The following is a 25737-nucleotide window of genomic DNA, read 5'->3' as shown; positions in this document are numbered from 1 at the left end:
CTGGTGTAGAAGGACCGAGGTTGAAATAGACACTAGAAAATGACATGGGGTTATTTCCCGTGATTATCCGCGGGGACGGGAACAGTGATGAATTTTGTCACTGTGTCATTCTCTAGTTCGAGGTCTCCAATGCCGAACCTCAAGGATGTAATGGTTTCGATTGCCAAATCCAAGTCGCCATATTCCTTTGATGCCTTTTTTCCTGCCGAAGCTTCATCTTCGACCCGGGCAGCCTCGACGTCCTCAAGTCCTTCATGAGGCAAAGCATTGGCAGATTAGCTATCTTTCTCATCTTTTCTTCGTCAGATGGCTGTGGACTTGGATCTTCAATTAGATACTGGCTCCAAATACTCTAAGGAGTATCTCGAAGTCATGCATCTTCCTCAACCTCCAGCAGAGTCACTTAAGCTTCCTCTTCATAAGCTTTTGAACCAGACTTTTGCTTGATGCATGGAGACACCTTTTTCCATACCAGCTATTCCAGGAAAATTGGACTCTAGGTATAAAACTGTGCATCTCATCAATCCCTGCTTGTCGAGTCCTCCTTGAAGAGGTCCCATCCTTCCAAGGTTTATGCCACCGTTCCTCCTGGCAGGAAAGGGAAAACTATGGACAAATTCGGACGTCGCATCTATCAAAATGCCATGATGTCTTCTAAAGTCCTCAATTATAATTTTCAGTTTATTACTTATTTTGAGTTCCTCATTTCTCTATTACCAATGTTTTTGACTTATTTGGATACTCAAAAGCACTTTGAATTTCAAGAAGTCCTTGCTTTATCTCAACTCCGATTGCATCTCCTCCAGTCATCTTATGATGCCTTAGAGTAGTCTGCCCGACCAGCTGCTTGCTCTGTAGCTATGCGTCGCCTTGCCTGGCTTTGTACCATTGACATGGACCCTAATCTTACGACCGCTTAGCTAATATTCCTTGTGAAGGCAATGACCTCTTTGATGAATCTATCGAGGCAGCCACCAAGAAATTGTCTGACCATGAAAACTCCTTTGCTTCTATTCTCAGACCTAAGCCAAAGCCAGCTCCTGCCAAACTTACACGTCCTGCTCCTATCTATCAGCGGCGTTTTGTTCTGAGGATGGCTCCTTTATAATCGCCCTCCTCTCAAAAAACAGCAGCCTCCGAAGCAACAAAAACCTCAACCTTTTGCTGCATCTAAGGCTACTCCAGCCTTTTTGACTGTTTAAAACAGAGCATAACCTCCACTGTTCTGACTCTGCCTTCTATTCACCCTATAGGTGGTCGTCGCTATCTTTTTTTTACCATCGATGGACGACAATTACATCCGACCTCTGAGTACTTACCATCATCAGGGAAGGATACTCTCTTCATAATGCCGTTGTACAGGGCCATGGTGAGACTTCATCTGGAGTACTGTGTGCAGTTCTGGAGGCCACATTACAGTAAAGATGTGCGCAGAATTGAATCGGTTCAGCGGACGGCCACCAGGATGATCTCGGGGCTCAAGGGTCTCTCGTACGAAGAGAGACTGAACAAATTGCAGCTCTACACTCTTGAGGAACGTAGGGAGAGGGGAGACATGATGGAAACATTTAAGTACCTCACGGGACGTGTCGAAGTGGAAGATGATATTTTCTTTCTCAAGGGACCCTCGGTCACAAGAGGGCACCCGCTCAAACTCGGGGGCGGAAAATTTCATGGCGACACCAGAAAGTATTTCTTCACAGAGAGAGTGGTTGATCATTGGAACAAGCTTCCAGTGCAAGTGATCGAGGCTGACAGCGTGCCAGACTTTAAGAATAAATGGGATACCCATGTGGCTTCCCTATGAGGGTCAAGATAAGAAAATTGGGTCATTAGGGCATAGACAGAGGGTGGGTAAGCAGAGTGGGCAGACTTGATGGGCTGTAGCCCTTTTCTGCCGTCATCTTCTATGTTTCATTTCTCTCAGGTTCCACCAGAGCTTCCTCCAAGAGAGTATCCTTCCAATCCATCCCAGACTTCCCTTCTTCTTCAGGAAGCTCAAGCTCTGCTTACTCTCCATGCCATCGAACCAGTTCCCTTGGAACAGCAGAACAGGGGATTTTATTCCCATTACTTCCTTGTTCCGAAGAAGATGGGCGATCTGCGACCCATTCTGGATCTCAGGGCTCAACAAATTTCTAGTCAAAGAAAAGTTTTGAATGTTGTCCCTGGCATCCCTTTATCCCCTTCTCGAGCAGAACAACTGGTTATGCTCTTTGAATTTCAAGGAGGCCTGCACTCATATTCCCATTCATCCGGCCTCCTGTCAATATCTCAGATTTCAAATGGGGAATCTTCATTATCTATACAGAGTACTACCCTTCGGCCTGGCCTCATCTCCCAGAGTGTTCACCAAGTGCCTGGTAGTGGTAGCAGCAGCTCTCAGGAACCATGGTCTTCAGGTATTTCCCTACCTCGACGACTGGCACATCAAAGATTCCACATCTCAAGGGGTTATTATAGCGACCCAATGGACTACCTGGTTCCTACAAAGTTGATTTTAAATCCCAAACTTTCCCAAATCTCACCTCCAGCCCTCACATAATCTACAATTCATTGGAGCTGTTCTGGACACTGTCTAACTCGGAGCATTCTTCCCACAGCAACGACTGGAAGCTCTTCTTCAACTTTGTCATGCAGTGTCTTCCCGCTCTACCATCTCAGCGAGACACATGATGGTACTCTTAGGTCACATGGCCTACATAGTAAACGTGACTCCTTTTGCCAGACTTCACCTCAGAATTCCGTAGTGGACCCTGGCATCTCAATGGACGCAGGTTTGCGATCCACTTTCTCAACACATAACAGTCACTCCTTCTTTGAAGCAGTCTTTCCGTTGGTGGATGCTCTCTTCCAATCTTTCCAGAGGATTGCTTTATCAAACCCCCCCATCAGAAGGTCCTCACGACAGACTCTTCGACCTACGCTTGGGGCGCTCATCTCGATGGTCTCCGTACTCAAGGCCTCTGAACCAGTACAGATCGTCAGTGTCATATCAATCTGTTGGAACTCAGCGATCCTCAAAGCTCTCAATGCTTTTCAACATCTTCTTCACGACCAAGTATTCCTCATTCGGACGGACAATCAGGTCGCCATGTATTATGTCGACAAACAGGGAGGGACGGGATCTGCCTCCCTTTGTCAAGAAGCTCTGAAGGTTTGGGACTGGGCAATCCGCCACAACACCTTCCTCAAAGCTGTCTACATTCAATGGGTGAAGAGTTGCTTGGACAACTTGAGTCGTCTTCTGCAACCTCACGAATTGACACTCCATTCCTCGCCTCTTCATCACATTTTTTCACAGTGGGGAACTCCTCAGATAGATCTCTTTGCAGCTCCCCACAACTACAAACTGCCTCAGTTCTGCTCCAGGATATACTCTCCTCACCGCCTCGAGGCAGATGGCTTTTCTTCTGGAATGGACAAATCTCTTCCTATATACATTTCCTTCATTTCCTCTCATTCTCAAGACTCTGGTCAAGTTGAAGAACGATCATGCCACTATGATTCTAATTGCTGCTCGGTGGCCGAGACAACCTTGGTACTACCTTCTACTTAAAACTCAGCAGCAGGGAGCCATACCTTCTACCAGTTGTTTTTTTTTTTTTTTTTTTTTTTACTTCTCTGCTTACACAGAGTCAAGGATCGCTACTTCATCCCAGCCTGCAGTCTCTACACCTGACAGCTTGGTACCTCTCAACATAACTCCTCTTCGGTTTTCTCAATCTGTAAGAGATGTGTTGGAAGCTTCTAGGAAGCCTACCACTAGACAGTGCTATCACCAAAAATGGACTAGGTTTTCTACATGGTGTTTTTCTCATCATAAGGCGCCTCAGCTTTCCTCCTTATTTTCTGTTTTGGACTACCTTTTGCACTTATCCAATTCTGGCCTCAAGTCTACATCTATCTGAGTCCATCTCGGTGCAATTGCGGCTTTCCATCAGCCTATTGAAGGGAAACCCCTCTCTGCTCATCCAGTGGTTTCCAGATTCATAAAAGGACTTTTCAATGTCAAACCTCCTCTCAAACCGCCTCCTGTGATTTGGGACCTCAATGTTGTCCTTGCTCAACTGATGAAGCCTCCATTTGAACCAATTGATAAGGCTCATCTTAAGTACCTCACTTGGAAAGTGGTGTTTATCATAGCCCTCACTTCTGCTCGATGAGTCAGTGAGCTGCAAGCTTTAGTTGCTGATCCACCTTTCACGGTGTTCCATCATGACAAGGTGGTTTTTCGTAGTCATCCTAAATTCCTCCCTAAAGTGGTCTCGGAATTTCATCTCAACCAGTCCATTGTTCTTCCAGTGTTTTTTCCAAAGCCTCATTCTCACCCTGGAGAAGTAGCTCTTCATACTCTAGACTGTAAACGTGGTTTGGCCTTCTATTTGGAACGCACCAAACCACACAACTGCTCCTCAACTGTTTGTCTCCTTCGATCCAAATAAGTTAGGTCATCCTATTTCTAAGCATACCATCTCCAACTGGATGGCTGCTTGTATCTCATTCTGCTATGCCCAGGCTGGATTATCCCTACACAGTAGAGTCACAGCCCATAAAGTTAGAACAATGGCAGCTTCAATTGCTTTCCTCAGGTCTATTGAGGAAATTTTGTAAAGCTGCTACTTGGTCCTCAGTTCATATCTTCACTTCTCACTATTGTCTGGATACTTTCTCCAGACGGAATGGACAGTTTGGCCAAACAGTATTACAAAATTTATTCTCCTAAATTGCCAACATTCCCACCATTCCATTCTGGTTAGCTTGGAGGTCACCCATATGTGAGAATAGGCTGCCTGCTTGTCCTGGGAAAAAGCACAGTTACTTACCTTAGCAGGTGTTATCCAGGGACAGCAAGCAGCTATTCTCACAACCCACTCACCTCCCCTGGTTGGCTTCTCTGCTAGCTATCTGAACTGAGGAGACGTGCCCTAAGCTGGGCGGGAAGGCACTCGCGCATGTGCGGTGCGGTTAACTCGAAACTTCGAGTTTCTTCAAGCAAGTCTGCTTGTGAGGCGTCCACATCCGGGCTCCGTCGATTGTCACCCTGTCCCTGGATAACACCTGTTATGGTAAGTAACTGTGCTTTATTTAACTTGTGTCTTCATTGGGCCGGTAGGAACAAGAACTGTAATCAGAAAAGACTTAAGGGAGGCTTCAGCAGTGCCTGCTTTTCTACACAGTTTGTGGTTATACATGGTGGTTCTAACTGCCCTCCCCCTTGCACCGCCGACGCTCAGGTTTGAACATTTCCATGAAACACTCTCAACAAAGTACTGCAGCTCCCTATTTGTATGGATTACGGCAGAACTAATGTTACAAAAAGCAAGCCGACCAGCTTCTGCTTTTCTTCAGTAACTCTGCTCACTCTGTGTCGGTAAAGATAATGAGAGTGTAGGGCTGCAGACACTAAGCCCGCTCATATTCTTGCTGCTCACATTAAAGCTGGATACAGTTGTGTGCAGTTAATGACAAATGCATGCTAGCAATGTGCTGTGATCTTTTACATTGCGGTGGAGAGTGAAGAAATAAAGTTTACAGGAGTTTTCCCTTTGAAAACTGCACACATGGATTTACTACATCTGTTGGATTATGTGGGTAGCTGTTCTGGAGACATGTTCATCCACCTGCCTCCCCAACTAGTACAGTGGTGCCTCGCATAACGGACGCCTCGCACAGCGAACGCTGCGCACAACGAACTTTATGTCTTGATCCGTACAACGAACTTCGTTTCACACAACGAAGTTGCCCGAGCTGCATCCTTCCGCGCAGGCACTGCGCTTAACTGCCCTCTCTCCGCCTGGTTCCCTCTTGCCCCCCCGACTCCCCGACACGATCGGGGCAAGAGGGAGCTCAAGCCCTCTTGCCCCCCCGACTCCCCGACACGATCGGGGCAAGAGGGAGCTCAAGCCCTCTTGCCCCCCCGACTCCCCGACACGATCGGGGCAAAAGGGAGCTCAAGCCCTCTTGCCCCCCCGACTCCCCGACACGATCGGGGCAAAAGGGAGCCCAAGCCCTCTTGCCCCGCCGATTCCCCAACTCCCCGACAATATCGGGCCAGGAGGGAGCCCAAGTCCTCCTGGCCACGGCGACCCCCTAACCCCACCCTGCACTACATTACGGGCAGGAGGGATCCCAGGCCCTCCTGCCCTCGACGCAAACCCCCCCTCCCCCCAACGACCGCCCCCCCCAAGAACCTCCGACCGCCCCCCCAGCCGACCCGCGACCCCCCTGGCCGACCCCCACGACACCCCCAACCCCCTTCCCCGTACCTTTCTGTAGTTGGCCGGACAGACGGGAGCCAAACCCGCCTGTCCGGCAGGCAGCCATCGACGGAATGAGGCCGGATTGGCCCATCCGTCCCAAAGCTCCGCCTACTGGTGGGGCCTAAGGCGCCTGGGCCAATCAGAATAGGCCCGGGAGCCTTAGGTCCCTCCTGGGGGCGGGGCCTGAGGCACATGGGCCCAACCCGACCATGTGCCTCAGGCCCCGCCCCCAGGAGGGACCTAAGGCTCCCGGGCCTATTCTGATTGGCCCAGGCGCCTTAGGCCCCACCAGTAGGCGGAGCTTTGGGACGGATGGGCCAATCCGGCCTCATTCCGTCGATGGCTGCCTGCCGGACAGGCGGGTTTGGCTCCCGTCTGTCCGGCCAACTACAGAAAGGTACGGGGAAGGGGGTTGGGGGTGTCGTGGGGGTCGGCCAGGGGGGTCGTGGGTCAGCTGGGGGGGCGGTCGGAGGTTCTTGGGGGGGGGCGGTCGTTGGGGGGAGGGGGGGTTTGCGTCGAGGGCAGGAGGGCCTGGGATCCCTCCTGCCCGTAATGTAGTGCAGGGTGGGGTTAGGGGGTCGCCGTGGCCAGGAGGACTTGGGCTCCCTCCTGGCCCGATATTGTCGGGGAGTTGGGGAATCGGCGGGGCAAGAGGGCTTGGGCTCCCTCTTGGCCCGATCGTGTCGGGGAGTCGGGGGGGCAAGAGGGCTTGAGCTCCCTTTTGCCCCGATCGTGTCGGGGAGTCGGGGGGGCAAGAGGGCTTGAGCTCCCTCTTGCCCCGATCGTGTCGGGGAGTCGGGGGGGCAAGAGGGCTTGAGCTCCCTCTTGCCCCGATCGTGTCGGGGAGTCGGGGGGGGCAAGAGGGCTTGAGCTCCCTCTTGCCCCGATCGTGTCGGGGAGTCGGGGGGGCAAGAGGGCTTGAGCTCCCTCTTGCCCCGATCGTGTCGGGGGTGCCAGGGACCACACGTAGTCACCCACCGTACCACCCGATTCGGGTAAGCGCAGGTATCGGTGGGTGGCTTATTTGCGGGGGGGTGCCTTATTTTACATTTTTTTCTAAAAAGGGGGGGCTGTCTTATTTGATGGCCCTGCCTTATCGGGGAAACACGGTAGAAAAAAAAAAAATGAACAGAAGTCCCAGTTTTTGCCGCTGAGACTCTGCCCTCTCACTGTAAAATTAGACTCTACTTAGTCTGTCTTTAAATTTAAAAAATGTGTGTTGTTTTAAAAAACAATTATGTTTTTAGATGTATCTAAATAAAAATAATAACCAAAAATTTATCTTTTTTTATGTCATCTTAGCATATTTTATGCTACAGAACGAATTATTTTTTTTAACATGTATTGTTATGGGAAAACGCGTTTCACACAACGAACGTTTCACATAACAAACTTGCTCCTGGAACGGATTAAGTTCGTTGTGTGAGGCACCACTGTATCTCTAAATATATTACAATTTCAGTTGTCATAATTATAAAGAAAGATGAAGATAAATATGAATTGGATGTATTTCTCAGATAATTATTTAATTATTGTAATTTTTTTTTAGCCTTGTATGAATACATAAAACTAAAATATTTATAAAATATTATTGTATAAGGGGTGATAATTATATTTCATAAACAGGGAGATAATTTATTTCTTAGACTTATGAATTATTCAGATTAGTTTTTTCTAATTCGTAGATGAATGTTCAGGTTATGCTACTATAAATTTATATGCCAAATGCACTTTTGAGGTAGAACACATATGCATGTACTCTTTGAAATAAATGCACACTTTTTTCAAATATGTATGTCTTCATTTTTGAGTGTGCAAACACACTTTTTTCAGGAGTACATGTATATTTTCCAGGAGTCCAAGCACACTTTTTTCAAGAGTGCATGTAGATTGTTTTTATTATTTATAGACAAAGATATGAAATATAATTTAATACAGTTATAATAATTATAAGGGGATTCTTAAATCATTAATAGTTAAGAAATTTTGATATGTTGTAGACTTTGAGTTGAATGAATTTTCCAGTAAACTAAATTAATTAATTTATATGGTTAATAAAATCTAGTTAATATTTAATCTTCTTACATGAATTGATAAAATTAACTATTTAAGAAATATTACTGTTTAAGGGATGCTTGATTATATTTCATGAATGGGGGAAGTATATCTTTTAGAATTGTGATTTTCTCAATTTAGTAAAATTCAAAAATTGATAAATTGTCATATTAAAGGGGTATAGGTTGATCAATTTTTATAGTTTAGAGGAAATAATGAAGTAAGATGCTAGGGGGAGGGTAGGGGGCTACCAGTCTGATTTATGTCTTCAAGTTATCGTAATATGAGTAGGGGGATTATGGGTGGGAATAGGGAAGGGTTTTTGGGATCTTATAATTAGGGTATTTAAGAGATCATGGGAGGGGGGAGAGTTGTGGAGTTTGGGAAAAAATGGGTATTTCACACATTAAAGGAAATGAAATATATATAGAGATATTATAAAAATAGTACATATTTGAGATTCATGTATCCTGTAAGTAAAGATTTTAATGGAGCTTAAATTAATTTTGTTAAATGTTAATGGCCTCAACCATCCTATAAAAAGAAAGAAAACACTATTGTTTCTAAAACAGAATGTAGATATGTTTTATCCAGGAGACTCATCTATCGGCTTTAGAATCCCCAAAACTAGAAGGAGACTGGGTAAAACAGTGGTTTTTTGCTCCAACAGTGAGGAAAAAGGCAGGTGTAGCAATATTGGTAAATAAAAAATGTAATGCTATCTTTAAGATGATTGCTAATTTGAACCAAATGGAATTTTTTAAATCTCTACAACCATTGTTACTATCACTGGCTGCTTCTAATTTAGCTGTGGCAGGGGATTTTAATGCTGTTATAGATCCTTTAATGGACAAAAAACCTAGTAGAGTTATGAAGTCAATAGGATTAGATAATTTGGTACAGAATTGTGATTTGAAAGATATATGGCAAATATTTCATTTTAATGATCGGGAATTTTTCTTTTTGCTCCCATGTTCATAAATCTTTTTCAAGAATAGATTATATATTTGTTTCAAATTCATTAGTTCAACAAGTAACACAAGCCTCCATAGATCCAATTATTTTGTCTGATCATGGTGGGCTGTGGATTAAATTTAAATTAATTAATCCAGATAATAGTAGATCTGTATAGAGATTTGATAATACACTGCTTGCAGAGCCAAATTCTATTGAGGAAGTTCAATCAAAAATAAATGATTATTTTCAAATTAATAATACGGAAGATATCTCCCTTGAGACTACATGGGATGCTTTTAAGGCTACCATGAGAGGTAAAATTATTTCATCTTCGACATATTAGGATACAAGTTAAAAAAACAATTTTCCAGTTTGGAACAAGAAATTAAGCTTTTGGAGTTAAAATTGATTGATAAATGGGAATACTCTACGTTACAGGCTCTTTTTTAAAAGCTAAAGGTAAATACAATGATATTCTTCTAAATTGATAAGGAAAGACTTCTTTTCTCAACAAGCTTTGTATTATGGAAATTCAAATAAGGCGGGAAGATTATTGGCAAATTATCTAAAAGCAAATAAAGGAAAACAAAAATAATAGTAGTAAAGGATGAGAACGGTAATACCTATTCTCAAATTGGACCGATTTTAAAACAATTTTTAAATTTTTTATAAAGGCCTGTATTCTTCTGAGCATTATTTAGATAAAGAAAAGGATGGGTTAGATTTTTTTTAAAATTAATTAAGGGACCAAAAATTCCTGAACATATAAAAGAAAGCTTAGAAAAGCCAATATCTCTAAAAGAGTTGCAAGCAGCGTTGAAATCCCTTAGAGTTTGATCCGCTCCAGGTGGTGATGGTTTCACAGTAGAGTTTTATAAATCATTTCAAAATACCCTATTACCATAAAATTTATATCAGGTTCAACTAACAAATGGTTACATGGTATTATGGCAGAATCTGTTACTATAGTTTTGCCGAAGCCAAATAAAGATCCCACATTGGTTTCAAATTACAGGCCTATTTCTTTAATTAATGTGGATGGCAAACTTCTAGCTAAAACATTGGCTTTACGCTTGGCCAAGGCTCTCTCTTTTATTATTGGTATGCACCAAACAGGATTTGTTGCTCAGAGACATTCCTCTAACACCAGATTGGCTTTTCATATGTTAAATTTAACAAAAGCCATGAATGATCCAGCCTTTTCTGTATCCTTGGACACAGAAGGCCTTTGATCAGATAGAATGGGCTTTCATGTATCAAGCAATGGAATGGTTTGGTATAGGTTCAGCATTTATACAAATGATCCAGACATTGTATAGCTCTCCTGCTTTATATATTAATAATAACTTCTCAGAGCATTTTAGTCTGCAGAGGGGGGTTAGACAAAGCTGTCCTTTGTCTCCTTTGCTTTTTGATATTGTATTAGAACCCTTGTTATTAGCTATTCAGCAAGCGAAGGAGATACAGGGTATTCCTTATTCAGATCGTGAATATAAAGTTTCTGCTTATGCAGATGATTTATTGCTTCATTTGAGAAATCCAGAAACAACCATTCCAAGCTTACTAGAATTGATAGAAAAATTTGGAAAATTCTCAGGATACAAGATATAAATTGGAATAAATCAGAAGTTCTTCCATTTAATGTCCATTGTACAAAAGGTTTATTTGAAATATTTCCCTTTCTATGGAAAGATGACGGAATAAAATATTTAGGCATTTGGATAAAAAAACACGTTGGAAGAAAGTGAATGAAAAAATTTTATTACAGAAGGTAACAGAAATGTGTGAGCAATGGAATCCTTTACATCTTTCTTGGTGGGGGAGAGTTCAAACTATTAAAATGATGATTTTGCCTGTGGTTTGTTATCAAATGAGTATGTTACCAGTTTTTTTTCCAGGGGTCTTTTTATAAAAAGTTAAATAATATTCTCACAAAATTTATTTGGCTGGGCAAAAACACTAGAATTGCTTTAGTATCTCTACAAAAACTGATTACAGAGGAAGGGGTAAATTTTCCCAACTTTTATAGGTATCATCAATCTTATATTATGCACCAGGATATGTATTGGATCCTCCCAGAGCCTGTTGATTGGTTATGGTTGGAATGGCGCCTCATGTTTCCTCTGCGATTATGCCATGTACTTAGTATCAAAATGCCTAGATTATATAAAGAAAATAGATTATTTATAGACACATGGAAAACAGTAAGATATGTGAGTAATTTGTCACCTATTCCAATTCACAAATCAACAAATCAAACTATTTGGCTGAACTCCAAGATTCAAATTGGTGGATTTAAGGTCATCTGGAAGCATTGGATGATTGCAGGAATACGTGTATTAGAAGATGTTATTTCTAATGTTAAACTGCTTGAGTTTTCACAGTTACTATCACTGGCTGCTTCTAATTTAGCTGTGGCAGGGGCCTTAATAAATCACAAAATTTTAGATGGATGCAACTGAAGCAGGCCATTCAGGTGGGGTTCCCTGAATGGAAAAATCTTAATAATCAATATAGTTTAGAGTTTTTATGCTTTCAGGTGGATTTCCTGGGACACCAGGCCGCTCAGTGGTACAAATTAATATCTGGATTTATATAAAAAACCAAAGACTGGTCTCCGGGACATTTGGAGCATTGAGATTAAGCAATGGCCACAAATTTGGTCTTGGAGGATGAGATGTACGATGTCTGCATCTGAGACAAACATGGTTTTTCCTGTTACATAGAGCATTCTGGACCCCTATTCGTTTAAAAAAATTTGATTGCTCTAAGTCAGAGAGATGTTGGCATTGTCATCTTGAAGCAGGGACTTTAGATCATTTATTCTATTGTCCATTTATTATGGCTTTCTGGAAATCAATTTGGGGCCAAATTAATAATTTGTTAGAAAATTATGTGGCATTATCGTATGACACAGTATTATTTGGCATGTCCGAGGGCTAAGAGCCAAAACCTTCCAAAAATAATAAACTCTTACTTAACAGGAGTCGCCAAACAACAAATAACATGCAATTGGAAAAATTGGAGTAGATTAAACTATAGTTTTTGGTGGAATTCAGTATGTCATATTTATAAAATGGAAAGAACATTAGCTCTTCAGAAAGGAAATTTTAATACATTTCAAGATGTGTGGGGGCCATTAACAAATTATTACAATGAATAAATATAATTTTCCTGGTTAGTACAAATGAAATAATGGAGAGGGGTAATTTTTTGAATTTTCACTAGGTGCTTTGAATGAAAGGACAGTCTTTATTATGATGTGTTATGATATATTGAAAGAGTTGGGAGGGAATGGGATAAAATATATTGAGTATGATTAATTATAGAATTTCAAGTGATATATTTAAGTAAAAATGATGTTACTTTTTGTTACACTTGATGTAAGTTATAAAAATGAATAAAGAATTAAAAAAATAAAAATTTATTACATTCAACCCATGTAAATGGCTTACCAAATAACACACATACACAAGGGATTTGGCTGGATAACTTTTCCTGTCTGCTTGTAGAGAAATGAGAGCTAGAAACTGGACTACTGAAGTTCTTGATTTTTTTCCCCCTTGCCCTTAGATATTGTATTTGGTGATAATGCAGTGATTTTATGTATGAGTTGCAATCATCCTGAATTATTACAGGGGTGTGGAGTTGGGTTTTGTGTGTGTTGTCTTTTTTTTTTTTTAGTTGACATTGGCTTCTTTCATTCTGGACTGTTGAGAGACCTCTTGGCTATGCTGCTGAGGTGAAGGCTCTGATTGGCTCTTGCAGTATATTAATTTTTTTCTTATCTCTACAGGGGAAATCATTTTTTATAACATCTTTTATGAACTGTTTACCGTATGTACCGCTATAATAGCAGAAGACAAGACAGGTAAAACATGCTATTTGTGCTTTTTCCAGGCTGTTTTTTAAAAAGAGTTAAATAACATTTTTGCATTTAGCACTACACAAGATAATTCATGGGTGAATGACAATGTTTGTTTTCACAAAATTTAAAGTAACAGTATAAATTTACCAGTTATATTAGTCTTCAAATTATATATCAATTTTTCTTTTCTTTTAAATAATTATACTTCATTAACATTATGATTATCTACTTCTTTTACTAAGGTATACTATGCGCTAACGTGTGCATGTTGGTCTAGGGACACGTTAGCAGTTAGCGCGTGCGCTAAAATGCATAGCATACCTTAGTAAAACAAGGGGTATTTTTATTCAAAACTCCATCTTTATTGATAATTTACTGAAGACATGCAATAGGGGAACCGTCAAAACAGCAAAACATTCTCACTAACACTTTAACCAGCTTTTCTGATGTGTGTGAGGAGCATCAGGTACCACATGACTTGTGAATAGAATAGCATGATGAGTCTCACATCTTTGACTGCTATTGGTTACAACTTATTCTCATCTGAGAGCGTAGCTTCCCTCTGAAGAACAGTGAAACTTGCGCTGAGTTTAGGAGGGGAGATGAGTGGAAAAATAAGGATTAGATGTGTTTTTATGATACCGGGATACAAACGATACCGCAGAGACATAGTGACTCAAAAAGGAGGAGGCATTGCCATATACGTCGGAGGGCATTGAATCTACTGGAGAGAACATGCCACAACAGATGGATAAGTTAGTCTCTATGGGTCAAAATTCCGGGAACAAATGGACTGGAAACAAGGATAAGCATTTACTACCAACCCCCAGGGCAGTCCGAAGAAATTGATGGAGAAATGACGGATGAGATTAAACGCAACTGCAAGGGAGGCAACGCAGTTATCATGGGCGACTTCAACTATCCGGGGTTAGAATGGAACTTAGGCACCTCTGGCTGTGTAAAGAGACCAATTTCCTGGAAACTGTAGTTGATTGCTTCCTGCAACAACTTGTCAAGGAAAACACGAGAGGAAATGCAATTCTGGACTTAATTCTAAATGGGCTGTAAGGACCAGCACAGGATGTAGAAGTAGAAGGGACGCTGGGAAACGGATCACAATATGATCTGCTTCAACATGGAAATGGGGGCAAAACATCGGTCCAGAATGACGGCAACGGTGGTAAACTTCCGAAAATGGAATTACAAAGGGATGAGACGCATGGTGGGGAAGAAGATTAAAAAGAGGATAAACACTAAAGACGCTAGAGCAAGCTTGGTCTCTTTTTAAGGATACCGTCACCGAGGCGCAAAATTTGTATATACTGCGTATCAACAAGGGATCAAAGAGGAAAAAGAATAAAGAACCGGCGTGGCTCACTGTAGAGGTTAAGGAAGCGGTCAGAGACAAAAATCCTCATTTAAGGAATGGAAAAGATCGAAACAACATCAACGTAGGTGCCATAAGGCAGTAAAAGGGGCCAAAAGAGACTACGAGGAAAAAATGACCAAGGAGGCAAAAAACTTCAAGCCGTTCTTTTGATATATTAAAGGGAAGCAACCCATGAAGGAAGCGATGGGACCGTTGGATGACCAAGGAATAAAGGGAGTACTAAAGGAGGACAAAGCAATCGCCGAAAGACTGAACTCGTTTTTTGCGTCTGTATTTACCGAAGAGGATATACACAGCATACCCATCAGGCTATATGCTGGAAGTGAAAACGGGAAACTGACAGGTTTAACGATCAGTCTAGAAGAGGTATCAGGCAGATTGATAGGCTTAAGAACGATAAATCCCCAGGACCGGATGGCATCCATCCGAGGGTCATCAAGGAACGTAAAGGGACCATAGCTGAACTGCTTCAACTAATAGCCAATCTGTCGATCAAAACAGGACTGGAAGGTGTCAAATGTTATGCCGATCTTCAAAAAAGGTTCAAGTGAGTTTGACCTCAGTACCACGAAAGATGGTAGAGGCACTGATAAAGGACCGCATCATTGATCACCTTGATGGGCACAGTCTGAGGACCAGCCAGCACAGTTTCAGCAAAGGCAAATCTTGTTTGACAACTTGCTGCACTTCTTCAAGGGAGTAAAAGGGAGATAGACAAGGGCAATCCGATCGACATTGTTTATCTGGACTTTCAGAAGGTGTTCGACAAGGTTCCGCATGAACAACTACTTTGTAAAATTGCGAGCCACGGAATCGAGGGTGAAATATTCACGTGGATTAAAAATTGGCTAGAGCATAGGAAACAGAGAGTGGGGGGTAAATGTAAAATACTCGGACTGGAAGAGCGTCACCAGTGGAGTGCCGCAGGGCTCAGTGCTTGGACCCATGCTCTTCAACATATTTTATAAACGATTTGCGGATGATACGAAGTTATTCAGAGTAATGAAGACTCAGATCTGCAACGTGACATAATCAGGCTCGAGGAATGGGCATCGACATGGCAGATGAGGTTCAATGTGGATAAGTGTAAAGTGATGCATGTCGGTAACAAAAATCTCATGCACGAATACAGGATGTCCGGGGCAGTACTTGGAGAGACTTCCCAGGAAAGGTACTCGGGAGTTCTGATCGACAAGTCGATGAAGCCGGCAGCGAAAAGGGCGAACAGAATGCTAGGAATGATAAAGAAGGAGGTCAGGAACAGATTGGAGAAGGTTATCATGCTGCTGTACTGGGCCATTGTGCGCCCTCACCTGGAGTACTGCATACAGCACTGGTCGCTGTACAAGAAGAAGGACATAGTATTACTTGAAAGGGTCCAGAAAAGAGCGACTAAGATGGTTAAGGGGTTGGGGGAGCTGCTGTACAGCAAAAGATTAGAGAAACTGGGCCTTTTCTCCCTCGAACAGAGGAGATTGAGAGGGGACATAAACGAAACATTCAAGGTACTGAAGGGGATAGACTTAGTAGATAAGGACAGGTTGTTCACCCTCTCCAAGGTAGGGAGAATGAGAGGGCGCTCTCTAAAGTTGAAAGGGGATAGATTCTGTACGAACGTAAGGAAGTGCTTCTTCACCCAGAGTGGTAGAAAACTGGAACGCTCTTCCAGAGTCTGTCATAGGGGACAACACCCTCCCGGAGTTCAACACAAAGTTAGACAAGTTCCTGCTGAACAAGGACTTATGCTGGTAGGGCTAGTCTCAGTTAGGGCGCTGGTCTTTGAGCAAAGGGCTGCCGCGTGAGCGGACTGCTGGGCATGATGGACTACTGGTCTGACCCAGCAGCGGCAATTCTTATGTTCTTATCTTTACTATAAGGTTGTGGACTTACTAGTGATTTATATCACCACCTGGATGTCGATACTGGAGAACAGGACTTCTATATGGACTGAACATTTTACTTATGTTACATCACAGAAAATATTCATCTTTGCTGCATCACAGCTAAGTGATTTAGTAGATAATTTTTTATAGTGATTCACTGATAATGTGATGTGGATTTGAATATAATCTGTAAAAATAGAAAAGTTGGTTAAAATGTTAGTGGGAAAGTTGTGCTGTTTTGATGGTTCCCCAATTGCATGTCTTCGGTAAAATGGCAATGTAGACGGTGTTTTGAGTATACCTAATCATAATAATGTTAATAAAGTTTAATTATTTAAAAGATAAATTTAGATATATACTGTAATTGGAAGATTGTAATGTAATTGGTAAATTTTATATTGACACTAAGTTTTTGTGAGCTTGTATTGGGTACAGATTTAATTATGCTCCTGCATAACTCAGACCTGGCTCCTTGGAATTTTACACTCATTTTGAGAGTCTGCACATTGCCACCAAATACCTGAAAGATGTATTTGTAGATGTAGTTGGCTGCTTGTCAGTTCTTGCAACTATACTTCTTTGATCTGCAGCTTGTATGTGATAGTTGCCTGGTTTGCTCATCACTTTGAACACTTCAGAGAATTATGCAGCCAAACTCTCAAAATTATGTGCTATAGTTTTTTCAAAATTAGGGGCATAATTTGCTTGGGTGTAGCCTTCTAATATTGTGTAAACCACTTTGATTGTACCCAGAAAGGTGGTCTATCAAATTCATGAGTCTGTACCCATAACCCTTTACTTTCCCCAGGTGCTGTCTCTTCTCCCCCCCCCCTACTCTTCCTTTTCTAATTCACTTTCCCTCTGTCTAGCATCTCTCTCTTCCTCCCTCCACTATATCCAGCCTTTGTCCATTTTATCTTTCTTCTCTTCCCCTCCCATCTCCAGCACCACCATTTTGAATGATGGTAGCACAAAAGGTAGCAGTGATTGGGCAATGTTTCTGCCTTTTTTGGAGCATTGAAAAATCCAGTCAGGGGAGCAGGGGAGATCATATGGTATTATTCAATAAAGCACAAAATTCTGCATATGCATAATCACATAGTTCTGTGGGATATAAGGTAATATACTTACCTGATAATTTTCTTTCTCTTGGTACCTCCAGACTGGCACAGAAATGGTTGTGCATCTCTACAAGCAGGTGGAGACTAAGAATTCTTGTCTTAAGTTAGCTACTAATAGGCTGTGCTATCCCCTTTGGTCGGTCTTAGACTAGCCAAGCAGAAAAACAGTAGCAAACCATTAAAAAAACCAAAAAAAAACCCCAAACTCATTGAAAACTCTTTCTTGCCATTCCTGGTCCACTAGCTAGTACAGTGAACCAAGTGGCTGCTTCCCATGATAAGAACAATATTCATCTGTTAAACTATTTTCTTTCCTATAAATGTTAGAAACAAAAAAACCACAAACGCTCGTATATACAACAAAAAACGCATATCATATTCTCTTAACAATGGTAGTATACATATTGAGTGTAACCATGGGTGGGTTTTGTGCGGGCTGGAGGGACTAAGAGAGAATTAGCAGCTAAGTTTAATTTCACCTTCTCTAACGTCTCTCCAGACTGGCACAGGCGAATGGGAAGTACCAAAGCAGCTACCATTAAGGGTGGGAACTAGCTAGGCCTGACTGCAGCACCCATGCCTCTTCACCCTATAATGATACCCAAAGGAATGCAGAGAGGACCACACCACCAGCTTACACATGTCCCCTGGTGGTACAAATGCGCACACTGTCCATGAAGTTACCTGTCCCCTGGTCAAATGTGCCTTAAGCAATGTGGGAACTGACTTACTCTGTTTCAAATACACTGAAGCTATAGTCTCATTAATGCAGCACACAATAGTGGCCTTGGATGCTGCTTCCCCCTTTCTCCGACTGGTGAACAGCTCAAAAAGACAGTCTGAACTACAGAATTTGAGTTCACTGAGATAAACATGCAGAGCTCTGCAGATATCTAGTTTCCTTAGAAGTTTCAGCTCTGGAGAGCCATCCCAGCTTCCCAAGACCGGAAGAGACACCATCTTACATGAAAGGGAGACACCACCTTGGGCAAAAAGGAAGGTACTATCCAGAGTTTGACATGCTCCCTTGAAAATAATAAAAAGGGAGGCCTACATGAATGGGCTTGCAACTCCGATATGTGCTTCACAGACATAATTGCTACCAAAAACAGTCTTCAAGGTCAGATCCTTAAGAGTACAGCAATCCAAGCTGCTCAAAAGGGGGCTGCACCTGCCTTGTTGGACTAGGTTAAGGTCCCAAGAAGGAACTAATGGATATGGCCGGAGAATGCGAACTGCCCTTAAGAAACAGATTGCATCAGACATCATTTACCTTGACTTCCAAAAAGCCTTCGACAAGGTACCACACGAAAGACTGCTAAGGAAGCTATGGAATCACGGGGTGCAAGGGGTAGTCCACCGATGGATCAAAAACTGGCTGGCGGACAGGAAACAGAGGGTTGGAGTAAAGGGCCATTACTCAGATTGGCAATGGGTCACGAGCAGAGTTCCACAGGGGTCGGTGCTGGGACCGCTCCTGTTCAATATATTTATTAACGACCTGGAGGCGGGAACAAAATGTGAGGTTATTAAATTTGTGGATGACACTAAACTATACAGCAGGGTCAAAACCATGGAGGACTGTGAAGACCTCCAAAAAGATCTGACAACGCTGGAAGAGTGGGCCAAAAAGTGGCAAATGAGCTTTAACATAGGGAAATGCAAGGTCATGCATGTTGGGAAAAAGAACCCGATGTTCACTTACAAGATGGGGGGATCACCGCTAGGGGTGAGCAACCTTGAAAGAGACCTGGGAGTGATGGTAGACACAACATTGAAGGCGTCGGCGCAGTGCGCCACAGCCTCAAGGAAAGCGAACAAAATGTTGGGTATCATTAAGAAAGGTATCATGACCAGGACGAAGGAAGTTATCCTGCCACTGTATCGTGCAATGGTGCGCCTGCACCTGGAGTACTGTGTCCAGTACTGGTCGCCGTACCTCAAGAAGGACATGGCGGTACTTGAGAGAGTCCAGAGAAGAGCAACTAAGCTAATAAAGGGTATGGGGGACCTCTCATATACTGACAGACTGAAAAAGCTGGGGCTTTTCTCACTGGAAAAGCGACGACTTAGAGGAGTCATGATAGAAACCTTCAAGATCATGAAGGGCATAGAAAAAGTGGACAGGGACAGATTTTTCAAACTATGGGGAACCACAAGTACAAGGGGGCACTCAGAGAAATTGAAAGGGGAAAGGTTTAGAACAAACGCCAGAAAGTTCTTTTTCACCCAGAGGGTGGTGGATACATGGAACGCGCTACTGAAGGATGTGATAAGCAGAAGCACGCTACAGGGCTTCAAAGAAGGTCTGGACAGATACCTGGAGGACAAAGGGATTGAGGGGTACAGATAAGAGTAGAGGTAAGGTTATAGGGATAGGATTAGAGATAATTTATAAAATTAGTCAGAGACCACTGTTCAGGCAGTGGGCCTGATGGGCCGCCGCGGGAGCGGACCGCTGGGCGAGATGGACCTCTGGTCTGCCTCAGCGGAGGTAACTTCTTATGTTTTTATCAGGCCCTGAATGACACCTCGGGAAGCTGACAAGACTGCTACTTGGACCATCTAGGACAGTGGTCTCAAACTCATGGCCCGGGGGCTAAATGTGGTCCGCCAGGAACTATTTTGTGGCCTGCGGTCTGCAGAGAGGATTGCCGGTGCTGTAGCGATCCTTGCAGGCTGCTGCTGTCCTCGCCAACAGCAGAGGGTATGTGCTGCGGCGATCCTCTCTGCAAGCTGCAGTAATTAGCTGAAACAAAGACCGGGGGGGGGGGGGAAGCTGGAGGATGCTGCAAAGAAGGGGGGAACATGCAGGCCTTCAGGGAGAGAGGGGGGGAAGATTTATAAACTATAAAGAGTTTTACCTCATGCAAAGTTGTCATTTCTTTAATAAGACATTAACTATTTTTTCTGCGGCCCTCCAAGTACTGACAAATCCAAAATGTGGCCATGCAAAGGGTTTGAGTTTGAGACCACTGATCTAGGAGGACCAGGAAAGATCCTTCTCCAAACCTTGTTGAAGAAAATCCCCCCAAATCTGGGATGGATGCACAAACAGGAACTAGAGAGTGACTACTGCACCAATTGTCAAACACACACCAAACTCGCACTTAAGTCGATGAAATGGAAATTTTCCAAGATCCCAAGAGGGTGGAAATAACACTGCTTGAGTATCCTTCTTCCTTAGACTTGACCTCTTAAGAAACATGCTGTAAGACAATATGAAGCCAGAATGAACATGTGAATGGGACCCTGAGGGAAATTAGTTTCTGAAAGGAATGCAAAGAGGTGGTGCCACCCGAAGGTGATACAGATTCCTGAACCACAGGCAATGCAGCCAGTTGGGAGCTATGAGAACTACCCAGCCAGTATGATGACTGATGTGAAGGAGAATACTGCCTATTAGAGGCTATAGGAGACACTGTCGGCTAATGTACAGGAGACACTGTCAGCTAATTGGCCAAGGCTACAACAGGGCATCCAGCGCTTCTACTTGAGAGCCTGGTGATGGCTGACAAAACGAGGAACCTTGTCATCGAGAGACATCGACCTCGTGTCTTGATTGAGGTTGAAGGCCTTGACTCCCCCCTCCCCCGAGGACCACTCTCCTGGGATCTATGAGGTATTGACTGAGGTAGCCTGCATGAACAATGCCTACCTCTGCCACATGAACTACCAACAGATCTTGGAGATGAACCTTCCTCATTCCATCAACAATGCAGTTTTCTGAGTCAGAAGATAACTTTGGTGCCCCCTGCCGATTCATGTCCAAGAGAATTAGATTTGCAACAGATCGCAAAAAACCAACAGCGCCCAACCAAATTGTTCTTGTCTCCAAATGATTGATGGATCATGTGAACACCTCTAGCGACCTTTGCCTTTGTGCTGACTGGCCCAGACTTTGTGCCCTCTAGCCAGACATGCTAGAATCTGTCATCTCGACTGTCCACTGGCTACTCTAGATTCCTGTCCCGGGAGAGATTAGTGGAACACAGCCACTATTGAAGACTACATCAAGCTAAACCCCTTAGAGGCACCAGAGCCTTCAGTGGATGAATTTGCAGAGACCATCTGGTTAGGAGAGCATATCGGACTCACTGAACCGCCTCCAGCATTGCCTCAAAGGACTCACAAGACCTAAAGGAAGTCTTGCACTGAGGTACATAGAGAATGCAAGAGGGAACAAATCTGATCCTGAAGCTTCGCTATGCATGATAGAAAGAGAAAAACTCTCACCAAGTTGGTGTTGAAGCAAACTCCAAGGTATTCCAGGCACTGAGAGGGCCCCAGGAAAATTGACAAACCAACCTATTGACTAGAGTAGCTGAACGATGCAGTCTGTAGCTGCCACACTCTCCTGATGAGACTTCGCTTGAATCATCCAGATAGGGATGCACCAAAATCCCTTCCTAAAGCAATACAGCTGAAACCGCTTCTATGACCTTGGAGAAAGTTTGAGGAGCTATATAGCCAGGCCGAACTGGAAAATGGTAAAACCAGAGGACATAATTTGAGGTTGAGGGAGTGGTAGACTCAAGAGCAATGTAAGGAAATTCTTCTTTACGGAGAGGGTGGTGGATGCCTGGAATGCACTCCCGAGAGAGGTGGTGGAGATGAAAACGGTGACGGAGTTCAAAAATGCGTGAGATGAACACAGAAGATCTAGAATCGGAAAATAATAGTAACTATTGAAGAACTAAGGCCAGTACTGGGCAGACTTGCACAGTCTGTGACTGTATATGTCTGTTTGGTGGAAGATGGGCTGGGGAGGGCTTCAATGGCTGGGAGGGTGTAGATGGACTGAAGTGATCTTTTGACAAAGACTTCAGTAGTTGGTACCTAAGAACAGTACTGGGCAGAGCTTTGGATTCTTGCCCAGAAATAGCTAAGAAGAAGAAAAAAAAACCCCAACAAATTTTTAGATTGAATCAGGTTGGGCAGACTAGATGGACCATTCGGATCTTTATCTGCCATCATCTACTATGTTACTCTGTTACTATGAACTGAAGCACACAAAACTGATAATGCTTTCCTAAAATCGCAAAATTAAGGAATCTGTGAGACTCTGGAATCAGGATGTTCTGGTATGCCTTCGTCAGATCAAGTGATTAGAAACTCTTTCGGTTGAACTTCAGAGTCTCCATATGAAAGGAGGGTACTTGCAATGCTCAGTTGACTCCCTTGAGATCCAAGATGGGTTGAAAGGAACCTTCCTTTTTGGGCACCACAAAGTAGATAGACAGTCATGAGTCCCACCTCCATGGATGGTACAGGCACTACGGCTCCGAGTTCGATCAATCTCTGCAGGGTGTGGTGAACTGCCTTTGCCTTCCAGTAGGCCCGGCATGGGGACAATAGAAAGGCATCTGACGGAGCCTGAACGAACTCCAGGGCCTAGCTGTTGCAAATGACTATACCCTTTGGTCTCAAGTTATTGAGTCCAGACCCAATTGAACTCCTTTAACCTTGCTCCAATTGATAATTGAGTAGGGCAAGAGGTGGCCGAGGAGACTACTGGAACTCTGACTGCCCTTCGACTCCCTTGAAAGATGCTGAATCAATTCTTCCAGGCCTATAATGCCAAAACTCATGAAAACATCCCCTGGTTGAACTACTTTTTCCAACTTGCCTGGGCTTATCCTCTGGCAATCAGGAACCGACCACATTCATCCCCTGGCAAGAACACGCTGAACATTTCTTCAGGGGTATGCCACTCACATTGCTGTCAAAATGAAAGAGAAAGCAACAACTCTGCTGTGCTGAACCAAAGGTGGGAAGGAAGCAAACAATAACTGCAGCAAAAGTGACCTCGACAATACTCCAAAGGCTCCTGTTTTGAGTTTTTGATTTGTTTTGTTTTACTTTTCACAAGAGGGCAGACCCCACTGGCTCTCAAGGTAGCCGTCTTGACAGGCAGAGCAAAAAAAATTGCTGAGGTGCCCACACTTTTTTGGCTTGTGAGCTACTTTTTAAAATGACCAAGTCAAAATGATCTACCAACAATAAAATTTTAAAAAACACAAAGCACACTGTACGCAGAGAAAATGTTAATTATCATTTATGTTCGGGGGGGGGGGGGGTTCAAAGAGATCAAGGCAGATGACTTTAAAATTTGCAATGTCAACTCAGTAACAACTATACAAAAATAGACAAATATACCCCCTCCCTTTTTACTAAACCACGATAGCAGTTTTTAGCACAGGGAGCTGCGCTGAATGCCCTGTGTTGCTCTTGATGCTCATAGGCTCCCTATGCTAAAATCCGATACTGCGGTTTAGTGCAAAATATAGCCAGTAGATATAAATTCTCAAAATGGACACATTTTGATCACTAAATTTAAAATAAAATCATTTCTTCTACCTTTGTTGTGTGGTGATTTTATGAGTATCTGGTTGCACTTTCTTCTTCTGACTGCATGCAATACTGGGTTCATAGTCAAATGTGCGCAAGACAAATGTGCGTGGACAAATGCACCAAGACATCTGAGCGCAGGACAATTCAGCGTGAATGATTTCTAGTAAAAAGCACGAGTATGACATTTGAGTGCAAGACATCTAGTGAAACTTGAGCTACACTATACCCTCACTTATCTAGCGATTCTTTTGCACACATCTTATATAAAAAGTTAGCAAATGAAAATATAAACATACCTTACAAATTAAGAAATTTGGAAGTAGTGTCGCTCTCACCTAAGCCGAGTGAAATCCGAATTTGGAAGTAGTGTTCCTCTCACCAAAGGCGAGTGAAATCTGCACAAGAGAAATACCTGTTAGAGCAAGTTGTAGACTAGACCTATAACGGGCACAGTCAGGCAGCGAAAGGATGATGGACTGTTTTGAGCAAGTATAAAAGGAGCAAACGTAACCAATCACAAAGATGCTAGCGAAGGGAGGGCGGGCTGTTCCGAGCACGTAAAAAGGAGCTTAGGTAACGAATCACAAAGAGGCTAGCGAAATGAAGGCTGGCTGTTCTGAGCATTTTCTTTGTGCAGTTATCTTGCTCGCTTATCTTTGCGCTCATTTGTCTGCTCCCATTTGTCTTTGCGCTCACTTGTCTTTGTGCTCATTTGTCTGCTCGTGCTCATGTCTGCTCCAATTTGTTTGCGCTCATTTGTCTGCTCCCATTTATCTTTGCGCTCACTTATCTTTGAGCTCATTTGTCTGCTCCAATTTATCTGCGCTCGTTTGTCTTTGTGCTCACTTGACTTTGCGCCTTTGTCCGCGCGCTTGTCTTGCACGCATTTGACTTGCCACTGCAATATTGACATTTTAGACTGGATTTTGGCAGTAAAGGTGCAGCTGAAGGAAAATAGTTTTGCATGGAAGATGATCCAGAGGAAAAGTAAAGATTCACTTTTCAAAGGCATCCACTCTTCTTAAAGCTTCTTCACCCCTCTTGGCAGGTTTTTCACTTTGGGCAGGGTCAAATATATTGGCTAATAGAAAGCAAGCATAGGTAGCTTATTTACTAACTAGTCCAACAGAAGCATGTATTCTGGTAGATTGCCATGGCTGTTCACAACCAGCAGTGAGAAACAGTGGGGTGTCCTCTGTAGGAGCAGCAAGATATTAGGCCCTGGTCTGATGCTTCCTGGATCAGAGCCTGAAACTCAAGGTACCTAATGCAGGGCTTCCCCAACCTGTCTTAGACTCCCAAGCACTCTGGTTTTCTGAATGTGCAAAACATATATTAGCATACACCAGTAGATGCTAAATGGTCAGCTGCACTCTGGAAATGCCGAATTGTCCCTTTCTTCCAGGCTTGCAAGTATCCAGCTGGATGCCTCCGGCTGCTCCTGCAACCCTTGCATAGGCAACCAGAACACCGCATCTCGGGCTAGCTACTTGCATTCGCTTCCTCCTTTACGTGCGGCTCTGACCTTTGTCTCTTCCAACGCCAGGTGTGGGGTTGGGGTGCTCTTCCTCCCGCAAAACCTTTCTTCCTGGCCCGGCTCCTCAACGGAGCCTTAGAGTTGGCAGCAGCTGCTCGAGACATGTGGTAGGCCGGCCTCCAGGTGGAGCCTCTTTCCCGCTGTCCATCGCAAACGGCTCCACATGCACCTAGGGGGTGGGGGGTGGGGTGGAGGCTGGCTTGTCCGGCACTTCCGTAGTTGCTGTTGGCCTGTTGTGACATCGGGGAACAGAGAGAATGCAAATGCAACGCGAGTCTATTGCAGAGCCCGGGATGGGCTTCGCGATCG

General features: G+C 43.5%; 1 protein-coding gene across 1 annotated transcript in view; it reads left to right on the top strand.

The window, feature by feature from the left end:
* Nucleotides 1–25737, top strand: part of ASAH1 (N-acylsphingosine amidohydrolase 1) — a 121524-nt gene that overhangs the window by 34007 nt on the left and 61780 nt on the right. Inside the window, exon 6 of the mRNA XM_033943982.1 lies at nucleotides 13072–13146. Within this exon, the coding sequence (XP_033799873.1) occupies nucleotides 13072–13146 (75 nt within the window). The remainder of the gene's footprint in view (nucleotides 1–13071; nucleotides 13147–25737) is intronic.

Source organism: Geotrypetes seraphini, chromosome 1, assembly GCF_902459505.1.
Source record: "Geotrypetes seraphini chromosome 1, aGeoSer1.1, whole genome shotgun sequence".
NCBI classification, from domain to species: domain Eukaryota; kingdom Metazoa; phylum Chordata; class Amphibia; order Gymnophiona; family Dermophiidae; genus Geotrypetes; species Geotrypetes seraphini.
The sequence above is the reverse complement of the archived record's forward strand: the minus strand, read 5'-3'. Positions and strand labels throughout refer to the sequence as shown.